Raw genomic sequence first — 20143 nt, 5'->3', positions numbered from 1 at the left:
AGAGGATTTAGTAACCAAAGCCAAAATCCTCATTGGAATAATGAACTGAACACAATAAGGTCACGTGCACTGTGTCAGACCAATTTATTATGGGAACTAATCATAAGCCATGTGATATGAAAAGCTATGTCTATTAAATTAATCGTTTATCTGAACCTTGCTACTTCAGAAGAGTACAGTGAGCTGAAGTAATGTTTTGCATATGGTCGTGTTGTACTAAAGCAGAAATGTAATTTTCCCTTTTATTTGTTTCACCTCTAACTCAAACTGCAGTCAGCCTGCTGCCGTCTATGAAAAAGGAAATTATAATGATCTTAGTTTGTGTATGTGCACCGAATGCACAAGTAGTTTGAATGACAGAAGGAAAAATGGGTAAAAAGTGTGAGAAATAAGGAGAGATTGAAGGAGCAGGAGAGAGAGAGTGACCTGTAATAGGACTAGAGTTAGTGCTGACAAACAGACCCATACACAGAAGAAACTCCGCCTCTTCTCTCCCAGCCTATAACAGCCCACTATGAAGCCTGAGTCCAGAAACAGATGAGTGTTCTTCCACACCACTACCGCTCTGGACACCCTCTGGCTGTCTGTGTCGACCTGGTTTTAACCTCTCCGTACTGGATACAGTCTTTTTGGATACTTTCTCTCACTGCTTTAAAACTTTTGCATGGATTACAGACTATAGAAAAAATGCATTCCCAGCTGTTGTTGGATGAATTCAGCCATGGTAAGTTACCTGTTTCGCTTGTTTGAACCTTGCTACTTAATCTGTAACACTTAGAAGGTGACTCTTATAAGACCACTGACTAAGTTTCAGAGGCCTTTCTCCTGGTGTCCTTCTCTCTTTGAGGACATGTAATATAGACACTGAATGTTTGGGCTGATTTATGATGAAAGGTTTGGAAGGATCCCAGAAACACTGTGCACGTAGACATCTTCAGGATTTAGGGGTGACAGGAAGGTCCTGGCATGGCTCACTTACGCACAACGAAACTTCACAACTGTCAGAACCAGGAGTGCATCAGTGACCTCTAAACTAGCACAGTTACAATTTACAGCACAGCTTCATCTGAACATCATCAAGCGAATAGCTGTGGCCGTGTGTACATTGTAAGAGGGCACTGATTCCTCAAGAAAACTCGTCTCTAGACAGCATGTGCTCACATGCAGTTAACAAAGTGTGGTACACAGGCGTCCAGCAAGGAGAATCATGAGAGGGTGCAGGACACTCACTGGACCATAATAATGATCTCACTGGATTTTGTAAACTATAGATCATGGAACATTCCTCAACGGCTTTATTGGTTCGATCAGTAGTTTCTCAGTGGTGTCTGTGACAACTAAGGTAAATCTCTCTGAAGGATAGAGGTGTCAATTATCAGAATGTTATGTAATTAACTGTGATGGTTGATGTAGTGGTTGCCCACTGGTTAATGATATGGGCTTGTGACCTAGGAACTATAGAATGACTGGACATTGTGCCCTTAATCTGCAACCCCTGATTTCCCCCAAGGGAACTCATGTACTGGAAGTTGTTTTGCATAAAAAAGCAAGCATGTTAAATGGTGTGTAAATGTTTAAAACTGGTGTCAAACTCAATTCCAGGAGGGCCGGAGCCCTGCAGAGTTTTGTTCCAACTCTGCTCCAACACACACATACTATGTAGTTTTCAAGTAAGCCTGAAGGACTTGATTAGTTGCATCAGGTGTGTTTAGATTCAATTAGGGTTTAATATAAACTCTGCAGGGCTCTGGCCTTCCAGGAAATGAGTTTGACACCCCTTGTTTTAAACATTACACATTTATTTTGGTGTTGTGTTCATATTGTGGATAGATAATTTTGGCTGCATAATTTGTCTAAATCATCACAAAATGTAAACTCTATAATTGCATAACTCTCTATATAAAGTTGGATATTTGTTATATTTAACCTAACCTGCATACATGCAATGCATTCTTGCATACTAAATGGCAAAGACCAACTGCCTGACCTTTTATTCCCTTGCAAAATGTAACTACAGTATTGTTCAAAATAATAGCAGTACAATGTGACTAACCAGAATAATCAAGGTTTTTCGTATATTTTTTTATTGCTACGTGGCAAACAAGTTACCAGTAGGTTCAGTAGATTCTCAGAAAACAAATGAGACCCAGCATTCATGATATGCACGCTCTTAAGGCTGTGCAATTGGGCAATTAGTTGAATTAGTTGAAAGGGATGTGTTCAAAAAAATAGCAGTGTGGCATTCAATCACTGAGGTCATCAATTTTGTGAAGAAACAGGTGTGAATCAGGTGGCCCCTATTTAAGGATGAAGCCAACACTTGTTGAACATGCATTTGAAAGCTGAGGAAAATGGGTCGTTCAAGACATTGTTCAGAAGAACAGCGTACTTTGATTAACAAGTTGATTAGAGAGGGGAAAACCTATAAAGAGGTGCAAAAAATGATAGGCTGTTCAGCTAAAATGATCTCCAATGCCTTAAAATGGAGAGCAAAACCAGAGAGACGTGGAAGAAAATGGAAGACAACCATCAAAATGGATAGAAGAATAACCAGAATGGCAAAGGCTCAGCCAATGATCACCTCCAGGATGATCAAAGACAGTCTGGAGTTACCTGTAAGTACTGTGACAGTTAGAAGACGTCTGTGTGAAGCTAATCTATTTTCAAGAATCCCCCGCAAAGTCCCTCTGTTAAAAAAAAGGCATGTGCAGAAGAGGTTACAATTTGCCAAAGAACACATCAACTGGCCTAAAGAGAAATGGAGGAACATTTTGTGGACTGATGAGAGTAAAATTGTTCTTTTTGGGTCCAAGGGCCACAGGCAGTTTGTGAGACGACCCCCAAAGTCTGAATTCAAGCCACAGTACACAGTGAAGACAGTGAAGCATGGAGGTGCAAGCATCATGATATGGGCATGTTTCTCCTACTATGGTGTTGGGCCTATTTATCGCATACCAGGGATCATGGATCAGTTTGCATATGTTAAAATACTTGAAGAGGTCATGTTGCCCTATGCTGAAGAGGACATGCCCTTGAAATGGTTGTTTCAACAAGACAATGACCCAAAACACACTAGTAAACGGGCAAAGTCTTGGTTCCAAACCAACAAAATTAATGTTATGGAGTGGCCAGCCCAATCTCCAGACCTTAATCCAATTGAGAACTTGTGGGGTGATATCAAAAATGCTGTTTCTGAAGCAAAACCAAGAAATGTGAATGAATTGTGGAATGTTGTTAAAGAATCATGGAGTGGAATAACAGCTGAGAGGTGCCACAAGTTGGTTGACTCCATGCCACACAGATGTCAAGCAGTTTTAAAAAACTGTGGTCATACAACTAAATATTAGTTTAGTGATTCACAAGATTGCTAAATCCCAGAAAAAAAAAATGTTTGTACAAAATAGTTTTGAGTTTGTACAGTCAAAGGTAGACACTGCTATTTTTTTGAACACACCCCTTTCAACTAATTGCCCAATTGCACAGCCTTAAGAGCGTGCATATCATGAATGCTGGGTCTTGTTTGTTTTCTGACAATCTACTGAACCTACTGGTAACTTGTTTGCCACGTAGCAATAAAAAATATACTAAAAACCTTGATTATTCTGGTTAGTCACATTGTACTGCTATTATTTTGAACAATACTGTATATTATCACCCAGCTATTATAAAACATATCTCAACTGCTTGATTGCTTGTATCATTGTAAAGTATGGCCAAGCTCGAATCTGCTAAGATATTAAGATATTATAAACCTCAACATTATGATCTTATGAAACAATGTGTATTATGAAATGCTCTATACTGACTTGACTTGAGATAATTGGGTTATAAAAATCACATTTAGACCATTAACTGGTCAAAAAATGTATAATTTTATAGTAGACACTTGCATTGTCTATAAAAGGTCTCAGCTCTATGATGTTACGGTGCTAAATGGTAAAAGTCTATTACAAGGATATGTTCACATTGTGTCTGGTTGATCCAAAAGTGAAAGGGAAAACACCACATGTGATTTCTATGAAATGTCGTAATATTATAAATGTTAGGTTGTGAAAGTGGGTTATGAGCATTTGATTGTTAAAGTGATAGAGAGGGAATGACACACCTCAGCTGTTACCCAGCACCTTCTGTTCTCTGTCCACATGCTGCAGGTAGACACAAAGTCCACATTATCACACCACTAGCTTGTGTTTATATTTATTTTTATTTAAATGTATCCCTCTACAATCACATAGGTTTCATGGGTCATGCTTGGGTTGTGTGGGTTGACCTATAAGAAAGTTAAAAGTGAACCAGGACTGTGTGAAACTCTTCCATCATAAAATTTTAATAAGCAGTAATACTATACGTCTCCATGTTACACAACATTACCACCGAGATGGGTAACTTCTTAATATTTCCACATATGTTTAGTTTGCATCTTATATTAGACTTAAGCTCAAATTGGGCACAACCTTAGAGGCACATGATACAAGTATTATAATGTGGAACATCATATCATAAAATCAGACAGCAATGGGAGTAGACTGTGTGGCACAGACACATCAACAGTCCGATTCCCATAGGACCAAACATAGATGCCAGATGCTATTATTATTATTATTTAAAAATAAACATCTCTTGGACCATATAGCACTGTGGAATATTTTACCCACTGAAAATTGAAGTCTTGCAGAATTTCATGGCATTGACATAGCATTGACACTATTTTTCGTAAATATTTTTGAATGTGACATTTTCGACATTTTCCGTTTTTTTTTGTTATATTTTAATTAGTTTAATTAGTTACACACACACACACACACACACACACACACACACACACACACACACACACACACACACACATATATATATATATATATATATATATATATAGCTATATAAGTGTTTCCTTGGCAACTACCTGAAATAAAATAACAAATGAAAGTTTTATTTCGCTTAACATTTATTTTGTATACACAAAATAAATAAAATAATACTACATTTTACATAATTAATACAGTATTGACAGTAATGTATCAAATGTTTTCTGATGGTAGTTAGTAGTATATATAAAAGGTGTGATATGATGAATAGGGCTCACACATGGCAGTGCTACTAAAGCGCAGTCGTAGTGCGGCAGAGACGCGAGCGCGTGGGGATTCACATGCGCGCCTCTGCTGATGCTGCTGAAGCTTGTGCTGTGCCGCGTGCATCCATCCATCCATCCATTCAGTACTGGCGCAGCACATACAGTCCTGATTATTATGCAGTTTAGTTTAGCTACGTTTAGTGTTTAAACCGTGTTCGTTGCCGTGCCAGTCCGAGGACTTGTGAACACCATGGTTTCTAGACAGTTCGTCTGCGGCGAGGTTAAAGCCTCATCATGCGTCCTGCGGTCAGACCTTTGCTCATAGCTATGAAGACACTCGGATATTAACCATAACGTGCTTTCTGGAAATAAAGGAAACGGAATAAGGAGGGAGCAACTAACTGACAAGTGAGTAGAGCTGGATCAGAACATGCAGTCTTGTGTCTACATCAGATAAGAACATTAGAGGATGTTGTTGTTAAGCTATTCTTAAAATGGTCAAGGGTATAACCTATTTTAGGCGATGCATCTGTGAAAATGATACGTGAAAACGGATAAACTGCACATATATAGCCTACATTGGATAAACAGATAAATAAATAATAAATTAACAAAGGACGTAAGTAAAACATGAAAGTTGAAGATATATCCCAATATAACTAACTACATCACCACAGACCCTGTTTTAGCCTATCAGCTTTAATGGCAATAAATCTTGAATGATGGGAACATTGAGATCTGAAGCAGTCTGCCCCTACCGGCAGATCAACGAGCTATACCGAGCTGGACAGAAACAGAACAGAATGATCCTGCTTTAGAAGTGGCGAACGAGAAAAGTCAGCATCTGGAGTTAAACTGCCCTGAAACAACCGCCAAAGCAAACAGGTTTAGAAGTCAGATATGACACCCTGCAGCATTAACTCCTAATTTAACTGGAATATCACACACAAAATGTTACTTGTGATTTACTGTAGGCTGCAGGTTATTGTTTATTAAACAGCGAAATATACTGCGCAATATAAATCAAGCTTATTATTATAAAATATATAATACTTAAAATACTTAAAAATATTTAGTTTTAAACTACCGGAAATTGCAATATTTTTAAAACAAAATTTTTTGTATTTTATGTGCTGTTAAATGTAACCCTTTTATTTATCTAGGCTGGTTATTTATTGATTCCACAATTTGCGCAAAATGCGCTTTAGTGTAATTTCGATTAACGTTACCCTGCCCCTGCATGGATTTCGTGGTTATTGTAGTGCGTGGTTCCCATAGCAATAAAAGAAGCGGGAGGGGCTGTACCCGTGCGTTCAATCAATGCGCATGCGCAGTAGAGCTTCACAGCGCAGCGCTAAATGCGCCTGCGTAGCTGTACTTACTCACGGTGCTTCAACCCAAGAGCTTCACTCGGCGTTTGTGAGGGCAGTGCGCTGGTAGCGCGTACAAACCTGACCAATATCGGTTAGGAATAAAATATACATGACACCTGTGAGAAGGGTAAGTACACGTTTTATGTCTTTGCTTTATATATGAGCGCGTCTGGGGCGTAAATGTGACTATTTTTGTAGGTTAAAGGGTTCATTTTATAAGGAGAGAGTGTGACGCGATGATCATCCGTGATACAATAACCTTCTTTGTTCAGGTAACGCGTTGAAGCTCCTTAAAACATCAAGATATAACACATAAATCATTTAGAGGACACTCTTTACTCATATGTAAGACATAAGTGTGGTATATTAAAGTTATATTTCCTCATAAACTGTGTTATTTTTCTGATTTTAAGGTGACTCGACCTTCGTGTGAATCGTGCCGTTATTTATTCGTTTTTTATTTTAACGCCAGTTTTATAGTGTTTTTATATTTGGGTTGCTACTGTTTTTACTGGGTCATTGATTCTGTTTTACTGTTTTTGAATGGCAGCAGTGTTTAGACTCCGAGCCGGTTCAGTTTTAGCTTTAGCATGTAGCCTGACAGCAAAATGGAGGACCGAAAGTGACCAATAAAACCATAAAAACACTTCCCGATTAACTATAAATTTTATAGGACCGCAATAAAAATAATCAGTGTATGTATAACGCAATACTTTGTTTACCTCGTTGTTGTATTTTGTTTTTCAATTTCTCACACTACTCCCTTCAATATTAACTTATCAATTTTCTAGTTATTTATGAAAAATCTAAATATTTATATTTTTTGAGTGTTAAATGTAGCAGTTAACATTGTCACTCTTGTGTTTTAATGGAGTTTAAGAGGTAGATCCATAACTGAAAAATCAAACGGGTTTGTTTTATTAGTTAACTCCCTTGATCATTGTTTAAATATGATTTATAGGTGTTGCTATAATAATGTCAGTACAGAATTGGATCACTGTTTGTTGGCTCCCTCCTTCAGTTAACAAAATGGTTGGCAGCCGGTCGGCCATAATTTGTCTCACACACACTACTGCAACGTGGCTGCATCACCCCCAACCTTTGTGTCTTCACACACCGGCTGGGAGCCGTGTAAATCCATTACACATGTGTTACGATCATTGTGGTGTCTTTTACAGTCAGAGGAGAGGAAACAGGAAGCCATGACATAAGATAGTTTAGAGGCGTCATAGATGGGGGTACATGAACACACACAGGAAACATTGCCCAAGAGGGCTCTCACAACCGTGTAAGCATTTTTCCGGAGCGATTTCATTCAGAAATATAAGATATGAATAAGCCGTGCTTCATATTCTTTTGTGTACTTGTGGTCTTGCCTTTTTAAATGAGTATGTTCAGGCTAGATTATGGTACGGTCTCGTTTGAGCGTGCTCCGTACGAGGAAGCATATTTATAAACTGCTGTTAGCGAATGGCATTACAGTCAGATTCGTGTTTTGGTCTTCCGGCATATGTTTCACTGCTAATCGGTTGTTTTTCTGCTCTGTTTTGCAGGGTATCCAACTGTAAAATGGAGGATAGTTTTGATTGTGACTGCGGTGAGCTGGAGCCACCTGATCATTGAGAAGGAATTGTCTCACTGAGATCATCAACCCATTCAGTTTCCCCACATCAGGTGTTTTAAACAGGAACAGACAAAAAAGTACATTTATCACCATTACTTGGACCGTTAGTAATGCTGCTGCTCAGAGTCAGTCATACACTGAAAATGTCTACACTGTGATGATGGTTTAATTGGTAGTGACTTCAATAATTTCAGTTATGTTCAGAGATATTTGATTGGCTTCCAAATTCATTCCGTTAAGCCCCTAAATAAAAAGAAAACGCTCCCACAAACTACATACAAAAAGCTGCTAAAAAGTACTGTAGATGACGATAACACATCTTGGCAACATATCCGAATGAGTTCCAAGCATCTCTCAGAAATACGCTGTAACAGTCAATCAGGGAAAACGCTTAAGTCTTTGTGTTTTTTGTTTTTTTTGTTAACTTAGGATTGTCTTTCTCAAATTAGCTCTAGTAGTTGCAACTTAAGATCGATTTCATATCAAAAATCCTTCCTGCTATAATATCTGCGCAGAGCTGCTCTTGTAGACCGCAAAATGGCAGAGAAATTTGAAAGCCTTATGAACATTCACGGCTTCGACCTTGGCCCTCGGTACATGGACCTTAAGCCTCTGGGCTATGGGGGCAACGGACTGGTCTTTTCCGCTGTCGACACCGATTGTGACAAGAGGGTCGCTGTGAAAAAGATCGTCTTAACCGACCCCCAGAGCGTTAAACACGCATTGCGCGAAATCAAGATCATCCGCAGACTCGATCACGACAACATCGTAAAGGTGTTTGAAACGCTGGGGCCCAGTGGCCGGAGGCTCATGGAGGATGTGAGCTCTCTGACGGAGGTCAACTCCGTGTACATCGTACAGGAGTACATGGAAACCGACCTCTGTAAAGTACTGGAACAAGGCTTGTTGTCCGAGGATCACGCACGACTGTTCATGTACCAACTGCTGCGAGGACTCAAATACATCCACTCTGCAAACGTGCTTCACCGCGACCTGAAGCCAGCCAACCTCTTCGTCAACACCGAGGACTTGGTACTGAAAATCGGGGACTTTGGACTGGCCCGTATAATGGACCCCCACTATTCCCATAAGGTATTTATTTTTTCTCATATTTATCTCTTTCAGTGTTTGAATTCGGTTTCATCTCATTGACAACCATCCAGATGGCGTCTTGTTTGGCTGAGCTATGAATGAGCTTTCATTCCATTCACTGATGGATGTATCACAGGATGTAAAGTAGTGCCATAGTCCTTGAAATGACACGTCTGACTTCCTGTAACCCTTTCCTGTATGTTAACATTCAGTACAGTTTCTGAATATCCGGTTGTATGTGTTATGAAAGGAAGTTGGTAGGGACATTCCAGAAATAGTATGAAAGAACGACACAGCTGTTCCTTAATCAATCAAGAGTTGAATACCCAGTGTTTCTTCATGTCCTGAATGGGGAGTTTCATAATTCTGCTTTTGACTTTGTTGTTAATGTTGGTGTGTTGTTGTTGTTTAAAGTCTTTCTTTAGTTCCTTTGCTTGAACTTTCCAGTTTTGTGTTTGGCTTTGCAAACTGGTTGTGGAGAGGTGATTTCACTGGCTGATGTTGAGGGTTGTGGCTGGATCCAAGCATACACGTGTCTCATTTGTAATCGTTTCGTTTCTATGGGCTCACATGATTCATATGCCAACCAGATCTTCTCTCATTTAGATGCCTCCTTCAGAGCTTTTTTATAGAGAGTGCTGTTCCTGCTTCAGGTCTATGAATAGCTGCTGTCTCTCCCCTGTGCATACTTTTATGGTCTGGGTTTTTTTCTTCAAGGAACAAGAAAATTGATTGAGTCTGTTCCCGTAATTAGGGAGTCAAATGCTTTACTGACATGTGACAAGTTGCTTAAGTTTGAGAAATTAGACTCGGTGACCATGTTTACATGGGGTATAAATGGAAAAAGTGGGAAATTATTCCGAATAAGAATTGCATCACGTGTCATAAATCTGTTATGAAAACAAGTTATGACAGTCACTTTTTAATGTTCATTTTATCAATGAATTTGAGTAGAAACATAATTATCATTTAAAAATGTTTTTATAGATGGTTACAACTTTTAATTTGAGTGTTGCTTATTAAATATGATTAATGCATTATAAGAAAACGGTTTTATTTTTATTTCTTTGGTTTTCAGCTAAATGAAAACATGTTTCCCACTGTTTTTATTTTTTTATGGACGCATGCTCACTCTTGCCACTTGAGTTTGTTTTTAGTGGACTTGCTCAGTGATGTATCCAGTTTATTAATTTTCGTTCACAAAAGCACAGGGAATTTCAGAATGTAGGTCATGAAACTCTTATGATGATATTACCCATCTGTGAATAATTTGTTCCTTGTGTTGTAAACTTGTATGGAATCTGTCTCCTTTTCACTCCAGAAATGCAATCTTTAATAGCTTAACTTCTGTCTGTTTCTCATAGTGCTGCTCATAAATAATTTTTAGACACGCATAGATATAAGGGAACTGTGGATATTCCGATTAATGTGTTGAAATGACATTGAATTCTGATCAAAAGGGACACATGTAACACATGGCGCGCACGGCCAGAGTTCAACCAAATGTACATGTTAAGAAAGTTCATGTTTATGCATGATTGACAGTCTGATGGTGAGAAGTAAGCAGGACTTGGCTGATCCATTCCTGTCCTTTTACTTTTTTTCTCCCCTCTCTCTCTCCCTCTTTGCTGCAGAATACTGACAGACTGCTGTGTGCTCACTTTTGCTGACCTGTTTAAGCAGTTTTGTGCATTGATAGATGGAGAATGGGAATGTGTGTGTGATGCCTCTGTGAAACGACCCTTTTCTGCAGTCAGCACTTCTGTAGTGGTTTATGGAGGATTGTGGGAAGCAATCCTCAGCCATTTCACTGTCTTTAGTTTTATATTCATTCACTTTTTTTCTATTGATGCCAGTGTATCTGTTTTCCTCTTGCATTCCCTAGAATGTGTATTTGTACAAGTTTTTAAAAATAGTTGAAAAAAAAGATGGCACACTACCTGGTTTGCTTAAGTCAATCTATTCTTGCTTGTATTGTGACCAACTGTCATTGGCGTCAGATGTGGCAGGATGCTATAGCATAGGGGAACCTTTTCAATGAATTAAGTGCAAGTGAAGGCAATCCAGTAAAAATCGGTCTTAAAAATGGTCTGCATCCACTGGGACAGGGCTACTGTCCATGCAAGTGGGGTATGTTTTGAAGGGCTAAATATGATCTAGCTTCAAGCTATAATTCAGACAGGCTGTTTAAGCACTAAACATATGCCAAGGTTCTGTGGCTGAAAAATCGTTGTTTGGAACGCTAGTCAGGCCTGGAGAAATGTAATTAGGGATTGTTTGAATAAGGTTTCTCAGAACTGGGGAATTAATGGTTCTCCCCTGACTGGAAGCTCTAACCTTCAAGTAGAAGGTACCGACCTTCTAATGCTGTGTTCACACCAAACGCAAATAGAGCGTCTGTCGCTAATGATTTCAATGTTAAGTCAATGCAAAGGTGCGTTTACTCGCGTCTGGAGGTCTCGCGGCGCGATTGGGGCGTTAAGTGCGGCACGGAAGACACGAATTCGCTTCGCGTGAAACGTGCATTAAGAGCAAATGGTGCTTTTTGTGCATTTTAGCGTTTGGCCTCAATTCGCGCTGCGTTAACCAATCAGGAGCCTGCTAGGAGTCACTCATTCAACAGTATGTTCCTTATTTACATGTTGGACATGTTTTAAAAGGTACGGTAACAAGAATGGCCAGTCCAATTCAAAGTGCAAAACAGCTGAAAATATTATGAGAAGGATCTTTGTATTGGGCATCATCTTGTTTTTAGGGGGTCTTTTTATCTTGAGCTGCTTTGCTCTAGAAATCCGAACCAGTCTGAGGAATGTTTGGAATTCACATGCAGAGTGGGTCAACCCCCCTGGTTCTTCCCTTCCCCCTCTCCTCTCCTCTCTTCTCTTTGTCTGTGTCTGGCTGAGCTCTCTGGATTCTTGTCTTCCTCCAAATCCTCCTTTTGATGTTTATATGTGTCATTGGGTTCAAACTTGTTCTTTCTCGTCTTTGCAGCCGTTTGAGGTTTTAAAGTTTTTGGCAAGTTACCAGAGGCTGTTTTCTTCCCCCCACATTGAGCTGTAAAGGGGCTCCTCTGTGCTCATATGCGTATGTTAAATGTGGTGTGAGAAGAGACTGTGTTTCTAGCACAGGGGACTTTTAGAGGCATAAATTGGGCCTGGAGTGTTTCTCACTCCTCTCAGCGGTCTTTCTCACATTGACTCATTTTACAGAGAAGCTCTAAAACCAGTCTGAACTGACTCCTTCACCAGACTTGACCCACTTTTGTGGCCTCTGATGACCTTAGAACCGATATTAAAGATTTCCTCTTAAATATACACCATGTTTTCTCATATTAAATATCAAAGTAAGGAGATGCTAATTGCTTTTGTGAAAACCTTTGCTACTTTTTCCCCTCAAGTCGTGTGACATATCATGTCCATATTTCAAATAGTGCAGGATGAGTTATGTCCTGTGATTATGAGCAGTAATAATGCTTGCCTTAGCAAGCGCTGATTAATATGAGCTGTGATAGAGTCTGTGAGTTCTGTCTGACATTTAAACTTCCTCTCACGGTCTGCATGAGTCATCTGCCACATCACGCCACCAGTGATGGTGGATTTATTCCACATTCAGATGAGTTGCCTAAAATGTGTCATGACAGGTTGGATTTGACTCCCCTTTGAGAATCATTTACACAGACATTTATATTTTGTTTACCCTTTAAGACTCGGAGACATGCTGTGTTGTCATGTCAACATCCCAGCTGAAGATGAGAAAATTGTCGCTCCATTTGCTAAGTGCATTCCTAACGACTACATAATAGCACACACGTGCCCTGCTCACTGCAAAGTCTCCACTCCAAGGGGCTAAGGATGATCACTTCCACTTGGAATTTGCCCGAGAACCGTTCTGCACCGATACTAGTACCAGCACACCCATACTCTGCTCTCATCAATTTCTGAATTAAGCACATGATTGATGAATTTCTGATTGATCTGTAGGGAATAGCAATAATAATGGCAGACAAAACCATCACACGTGAACACATGAGGAACCTCTCCAGAACTGCTCTGACAGTCACTTCATGAGCATCTGACCGTTTTATTTGAGTAAAACTAGCATCACATCACATACACAGAACTGTAAAGGTATGTCAACCCGTCAAAATAAAAGGCCTGTTAAAAACTTTTGTTCAGCAGAATGTACATAGTACATGACCATAATCAAACATTATTTGTTTTAAGGTTTAATCACACAACATTTCTTCCATGTTTTATTTTTAATAGTAAATCCCCTTTGTTTACCGAAAAGTTAAGTTAAATTTCAATAATTAAAAGATAAATTAAATTAATGTTTTATGTGTTTAATGTTTAATGTGCATCTCAGAAAATGCTTTATTTAAAACCCCAACTGAATGGCACTTAAATGCACTTAATTCATCTGTCAATTTTATTGTCATTGTTCACAGTACAAGTACAGACAGAAACAATGGGTAATAATTAAATGTTTACTTTTGATGTATGGATTGCATTCTATGAATTTAAAAAATAAAATTTTTTTTTTTTTCTTAAAAGGTAAACTAAGTTATTATTTAAGTACCAGGAGTCTTATTTTCTCTTGCATAATTATATTGTACTTTAATTAAGCAAAAACACATTTTATCAGACTACTCGATTAATCGATGGAATTTTTGTTGGAATACTCGATTACTAAAATATTAGATAGCTCAGCCCTATTATAAAGACATCAGTATTATTGGTGTCCGTGATCCTGGCCTTTAGTCATAATAAAAATATGCCATTTAAAAAAATCTGATTTAAATTTTTTTATGTGAAATTCTTGCAATATAAAACCGGACTTTTTCTGAGACTTTGCAAACCATGTCCACAGCTCCTCACCTGTAAGAACACAGTGCCATGCTTCACTTTGAAATGTGCAGTGGATTTATTTAAATCACCTCCTTTTGTGATTTGATAATCACTTTAAGCCATAAGAGGTTTTATGTTTGATTGGATCAATTCTTTGATGCATCAAATCCTGCAGCATGTTCAAAGTTGTGCTATTACTTGCGTTGACAGAAGGACCCTGATGCTATATTTACAGACCAGTATTTATGGTCTTTTGACCCAGGCCAATTACAAGGGACTTCATGAAAGATGATTTTGTTTAGACAATGTAAAAATCGAAAGACTTAAGTTTGTCGTTACAGGCGTTTGGTTTATGGTCTTCTTTTCTGATTGGGCTTAGGTCTGGTGTCTTTAGCATGCTCAGACTTAAGTTTAATCCTTTAGCAAGATCTTCTTTTTTCACAGACTTTGAGTTAATGTGATCTGATGTTGGTAATCTGCTCTTATTGCATTATGTAACCCTGCACAAGACCTTTTACGCAGAATCTTATGACTATGACGATTGTTTAGTAATCCTTTAAGTTGGTGGTGTTCTAAGCATCTGTGCTGTTTTGAGAGGGAATGAAAGGACACTGAGGTCAGGTTGTGATGGCGTGAAACTATTTCTTAGTCCATCAAGCTCTGATAGTATTTGTTGGTCTAGAAAAGTTTTTTTTTTTCTCTTCTTCAATGGTCAGTTGAACATTTGGTCTGCTGTAATCTGGTTTTAACAGCTTGACACATACCCCTAAAATAACATAACCATGGTGTCAAAAATAGCCCTCACACTGAACTGTGGGGAAAATTCCGGCCTCAAGAATTACAAACCCCCAAAGAATCTGCGGACTTTGTTTTTGGGCCGCTGGATGGGTACACTGAGTTTGTATGAACGGTGACCCATGCTTGCAGGTTGTTGTCACTAGCCTCGTTTCCACTGTCAGGGCAAAGGTGAGCGTTAGAGGTGCACCGAAACTTTTTTCAAAAAGTATATGCCGTACTGCCTATCAGTATTCAGCGTGCAGGTTTTAGCACTGCTGATCACTTCTTTCCAGGTCACATGATGACCTGCTAGCATCAATGTTGAAAACAATTTTGAAGGCAAAACTCCGTTCAGACTCCAGTGAGTGTCTGAAATAACTCATGATTGCGACTAGGGCTGAAATGATTAGTCGACATTATCGACAACGTCGATTTACCTCATATGACCTAATGTAAGATTTGACCAGTGTGGCGCTGTGAATGCATAGAAGGCAACATCCTAACCACCATTGTAAATTATGCTTATGAAAATGCCAGAGACCGCGTGAAGAACTTGGATAAATCCTAGGCTATATGATTGTAATTAAAAAGTATATATTTTTTATATATAAATTCATATACTCGGTGTAACTCCTAACTCTGGTTTTCTGTGTGTGAGCTCCCTCTGTTGCTCTGGCTGAAAGGTTAACAGTATGTGAGAGAGGAAAGACCTCACTCAAACCTCCTCGGGTTACATGCATAGTGGAAAATAAATGTAAATGTTTGCCTTTGAAGCAGTGTTATTTCCAAGGATCCTTATGTGACACTGTGACATTGGTTGTAAGAAATGTTCTCTCTCTCTCTCCCATAGGGTCATCTGTCTGAGGGACTGGTCACTAAATGGTATCGTTCTCCTCGTCTTCTCCTTTCCCCAAATAACTACACCAAAGCCATTGACATGTGGGCTGCTGGGTGCATCTTTGCTGAAATGCTGACTGGAAAAACACTCTTTGCAGGTACTAAAAATGGTTTGTTTAAATCCCAGATCTTGTATTATATCATTTTGTCTTCTTTTTATTCTGACATTTTACTTGTTCATTTCTTTGTGACGCTATCTTATCTAGCTGAAGGTTATTTCCTGTGGTCATAGTATCTTATAATAAACTAGGACAATGTGTTTTTTTTTTTAAAGAAAGAAGCTCTTTCTGTGAACTCAAACCTTCAGGAATTAGAGCAGAACCCTTGCTTTTTATGCATTTTATAAGATGCAAGTTTAGGCACAACAGGTTTTACAAGGTTGCCACTTCCATGGAAAATCTGAATTTTTGAGTTCAGTCTCTATAAATTATTATTCCTTTTTTTACAAGTGCTTATCCAGTAATCCTATACAAGTGGGAGAGTCATGGAAATTCATTATTCAAATGGTGTTGGGACCCTGAGACTTCATATTAACCTTCAGTCTTTCCAAACTCAAACATGCAAACTAACTAGACCGGTTTCTTTAAGTATGCAAATTTCTCTTGTGCCAAATATTGACTGCAGCTGCCTTGACACAGTTTGTCTGAATCAAACATTTGTATGTGTGCGCAGGAGCTCACGAGCTGGAGCAGATGCAGCTGATTCTGGAATCCATTCCAGTAGTCCATGAAGAAGACCGACTGGAGCTCCAAAGTGTAATACCTGTCTTTATCAAGAGCGACATGTCAGAACCACACACGCCGCTCGCCAAGCTACTGCCTGGTGTCAGCCCTGAGGGTTAGTGTCACAAGCATTTTTACAGGATGCATGCAATCCATAAAAACCATAAACCAAAGTTGGTAAAGAAAATACAAATAGCAGACTAAATCTCATGTATTCTTGTTCATTTGTTCACTGTAGCCTTGGATTTCCTGGAGAAGATCATGACATTTAACCCCATGGACCGGCTCACTGCGGAAGAGGCTCTTGCTCACCCATACATGAGCGATTACTCCTTCCCTCTAGATGAACCAGTGTCCTTGCACCCCTTCCACATCGAGGATGAGGTGGATGACATCTTGCTCATGGATGAGAGTCACAGTCACATCTACAACTGGGACAGGTGAGCTTCACCTCGAAAAATACCAATATTGGCTCATCATTATATGAGGTCATGAGTTTTAGAGCATAGAGGTGTAAGGAAAGCCCCTTTTAGGAAAAGAAGTTCTCCTGGCTTCCGTCTTGCCAATGGCTTAATAATTTATTTTCCTTCACCCTGTAGGTACCATGAAAGTCAGTTCTCTGATCAAGACTGGCACCTGCACAGCACCCATGAACTGGAAGACGTGCAGCGGGATCCTCGAGCTATGTCAGATTTCACGGACGAGGAGGAGGTCCAGATCGATCCGCGGAAATACATGGATGGGGAGTGTGAGAAGTTCCTAGAAGATCCATCATTCGACCTCACCCTAGAGCACTCGTGGCAACACGAAGATCACCATGAGAACAAATACTGTGACCAGGACTGCAGTTACACTTGCAACTACAAAGCTGTGTCCCCATCCTACCTGGACAATCTGATCTGGAGGGACAGTGAGGTGAACCACTACTATGAGCCCAAACTCATCATTGATCTCTCCAACTGGAAAGAGCAGCAAAGCAAAGAGAAGAACGACAAAAAAGGCAAGACCAAGTGTGAGAAGAATGGGCTGGTCAAGGCCCAGATCGCCCTGCAGGAGGCGTCTCAGATCCACTGCGTGGCCGAGAAGGATCGCGACCAGGAAAAACACCAGAACCACAGCCAGGGCTTCGACTTTGACTCATTTATCGCCAGCACCATCAAAATGAGCCTTCAGCCAGAATCCGGCGAGGTTGACCTCCTGAATGAGTTGAACACCTCCGTTTCCCAGCTGGACACCCATTTTCTTTGCGGCTCCATGTCCAAGTCCATCAGTCAGGAAAAGGAAGAGAAGTGTCTAGTGAACCTGGCGCAGCTCGGCGTCCGAGCACCCTGTCCTTGGGAGAGTTTCACGGACAGTGATGTTACCGAGAGCAGCCTAATCGACGAGGCTTTCTGGGACGTCCGCAAAGACGAGCAGCTCCAGGAGAACAACAGCTGCCAGAGCAGCTACTTAGACCGCCTCTTCAACAAGCGTGAGGAGGTCGAGTCAGAGATCCCCGAACCTGTCGAGGAGTCCACTCCGGAGGATGACTTCATATCCTGCGCTGGTGAGATTGTCATTAACATGCAGCTGGAGTCTCTGGCCATCCCGGGGTTCCAGGGAGCGGGTGACATTCCTCTGAAGTCCATCCAGGCCACGTTAACGCCCTCTGCTGTTAAACTCTCCCCACAAATCGCCCATAAAACCTACAGCAGCATTTTTAAGCATTTAAATTAGAAAGAAACAAATCCCCCGTTCAAGCAGAGTTCAGCTTATTTTTTATAGAGTTATGTATTTCTGTACTTGAATCTTTTTTTATCTTTTTACATAGGGTTACTTTTAAGGAAACTTATGTCTTTTTTTTTTTCTTTCTGTGGATTAAATGTAAATGAATTCATTTTGTATATTCATCTAAAGTGCTGGACTGTGTTCCTACACTTGAAATTTTTTTCCCCCTTTGATTATCAGTTTCAACTCTTGATATTCTATAACGTCATGACATTTGCACAGAGTGTACTGTAGATTCAGAAACATATTAGGGAAAGACAGAGGAACAACTGTTAAGTACAAAAGCAAAGGAATAGAGAGACAGTTTGGCGGAATAATGCACTAACATATGGGAGACGCCGCCACTGACATCATCATGTGACCTTCTGACTGACAGCCAATAGGACTGACACAAGCAGTGCGTCTTGGCCTTTCCTTTCCTCTTCCTGTTGTTTTTAATTAAGGCTAATGTATTTATTTGACTCTTTCCACCTCATTTCCATTTAAAACTGTAAACTTCCTCAAACGTGATGCCAGCCCAACAAGCATTAACTGTTGGTTTGCGATGCGTTAACTGTAGGTTCGTAAAGGCGTTATCTACCTCAAGGTAACAGCAGAAGGCTCTGTCTCCCAACTGTAGTGCTTTAAAGAAACACTTGCCCTTTCAACGATGTAGTGCACAGCGGTTTCTATTTTGCATTTTGCATTTGCCATAGTGAAGTGTTAAGATCATTATTTATTTTTAGCAGATGTGAGATATTTATTTTAAGAAACGTAACTTTTCAATGTGAGGCATTGGACTTCCATTCTGGTCTGTTTTGGCGTTCCGTGTTTAGCTGTGGATGATCGCTTATCCGTTTGAGTTGTATAGAAATTCATGATGTTTTCCCAAATTCAACTATTTGTTTTCAAAAAGATTCACCATAAGGATTTTTTTTTTTATCTTATTCCATTTTTTTTAATTAACCTTATAGGTGCTTTGTATGAGTGGAATGCTGCTTTATGCTATTTTATGCGCCTAAAAGTCTTATTTTTTTCTGTCCTATATATATATATGTGTGTGTGTGTGTGTGTACACACACACACACACATATGGTAAAAAAAATTGTGCATGGAAGAAAACCATCGGATGGTACATTTAAAATGAAGTTAATGGTGAAGTATATTGTAAGTCATTAATTTTATTTTAATTGTTTTTATGAAAGTTAATTTTTTTCCAAGCGAGCATGATTGAATTAGTTTCAGATATAGCATGTAGAACACTTAATTTTTTTTATTTTTATTTTTTTTGTTGGTGTTAATTTTGCCTTTAAATGCTGGTTTCATTCTGTTATCATTGGTTCCTCTGTAAATAACATCAATAAAATGGCCAGCAAGTGAATCACTGTGACCTGTCTTTTTTTATTTATTTATTTTTTATGAGAAAATCCACATGGGCAAAATCATGTAAATATCTTGAAGTTCAGAAAATGGGATTTCCCTCTTAGTTCACACCTGTAGAGCAAACCATTGACCTTTAAAGATCAATCTCTCAAACTTTTATCATATGCAGAAGGACATGGAGGAAACCATTCTAGGTCAGAAGTATTGTTCAAATGCAAACTATTGTGGTCTGGGGTTGCATTACAGAAACTTCCTCTCTTAGGTCTTCGTTTGAAGTCTGATCATTTGTTTCGAGTGGACAAGGACTATTTAAACTATATGAGTGAAGACAAATTTGAAGGTGATTTAAAGAACTTGAATATCTTCCTCCAACCAAACCGATTTCTTCTAATTAGATGAGATTGCAAACATATTTCCACATATATTTTACAGACAATATCACAGGATAACATTTACTGTTCCATGAATAAAGAGGCCTGATGCAAATGATATTATCGACTCATTTGTCTGATTTCAGAGTTGCTCTTAAAAGTGTGTGTTGACCATCAGAGCTGGGTAGATCACTTGTATTAATTGTAATCAGTTAATGATTATGCATTACATGACAA

At 39.3% G+C, this 20143-nt stretch overlaps 1 protein-coding gene across 3 annotated transcripts; it reads left to right on the top strand.

Annotated features, from left to right (window-relative positions):
* The first annotated feature begins 552 nt into the window (after nt 1-552).
* Nucleotides 553-19533, top strand: LOC127933980 (mitogen-activated protein kinase 6). 3 transcript variants are annotated; one of them, XM_052531110.1, is made up of 6 exons: nt 553-724; nt 8001-9163; nt 15638-15782; nt 16357-16521; nt 16645-16846; nt 17006-19533. In XM_052531110.1, exons 2-6 carry the CDS (start codon nt 8609-8611, stop codon nt 18120-18122), a joined length of 2184 nt encoding a protein of 727 aa, XP_052387070.1. In that variant the 5' UTR covers nt 553-724; nt 8001-8608; the 3' UTR covers nt 18123-19533. The 3 variants fall into 3 exon arrangements, with proteins under 3 accessions (XP_052387070.1, XP_052387071.1, XP_052387069.1); XM_052531111.1 differs by lacking the exon at nt 553-724 and adding an exon at nt 5247-5482; XM_052531109.1 differs by lacking the exon at nt 553-724 and adding an exon at nt 6408-6574.
* Nucleotides 19534-20143: the final 610 nt, after the last annotated feature.

The sequence above is a fragment of the Carassius gibelio genome, chromosome A18 (assembly GCF_023724105.1).
Source record: "Carassius gibelio isolate Cgi1373 ecotype wild population from Czech Republic chromosome A18, carGib1.2-hapl.c, whole genome shotgun sequence".
NCBI classification, from domain to species: Eukaryota; Metazoa; Chordata; class Actinopteri; order Cypriniformes; family Cyprinidae; genus Carassius; species Carassius gibelio.
This window is presented reverse-complemented; position numbering and strand designations above follow the sequence as displayed.

Bases quoted from the DNA above. Each gene is read 5' to 3' on its own strand.
- LOC127933980 (XM_052531110.1), top strand. From the start codon at position 8,609: ATGGCAGAGAAATTTGAAAGCCTTATGAACATTCACGGCTTCGACCTT. The intron at 16,522-16,644 runs GTTAGTGTCACA...TGTTCACTGTAG, and splicing joins GCCTGGTGTCAGCCCTGAGG to CCTTGGATTTCCTGGAGAAG. The intron at 16,847-17,005 runs GTGAGCTTCACC...TTCACCCTGTAG, and splicing joins CACATCTACAACTGGGACAG to GTACCATGAAAGTCAGTTCT.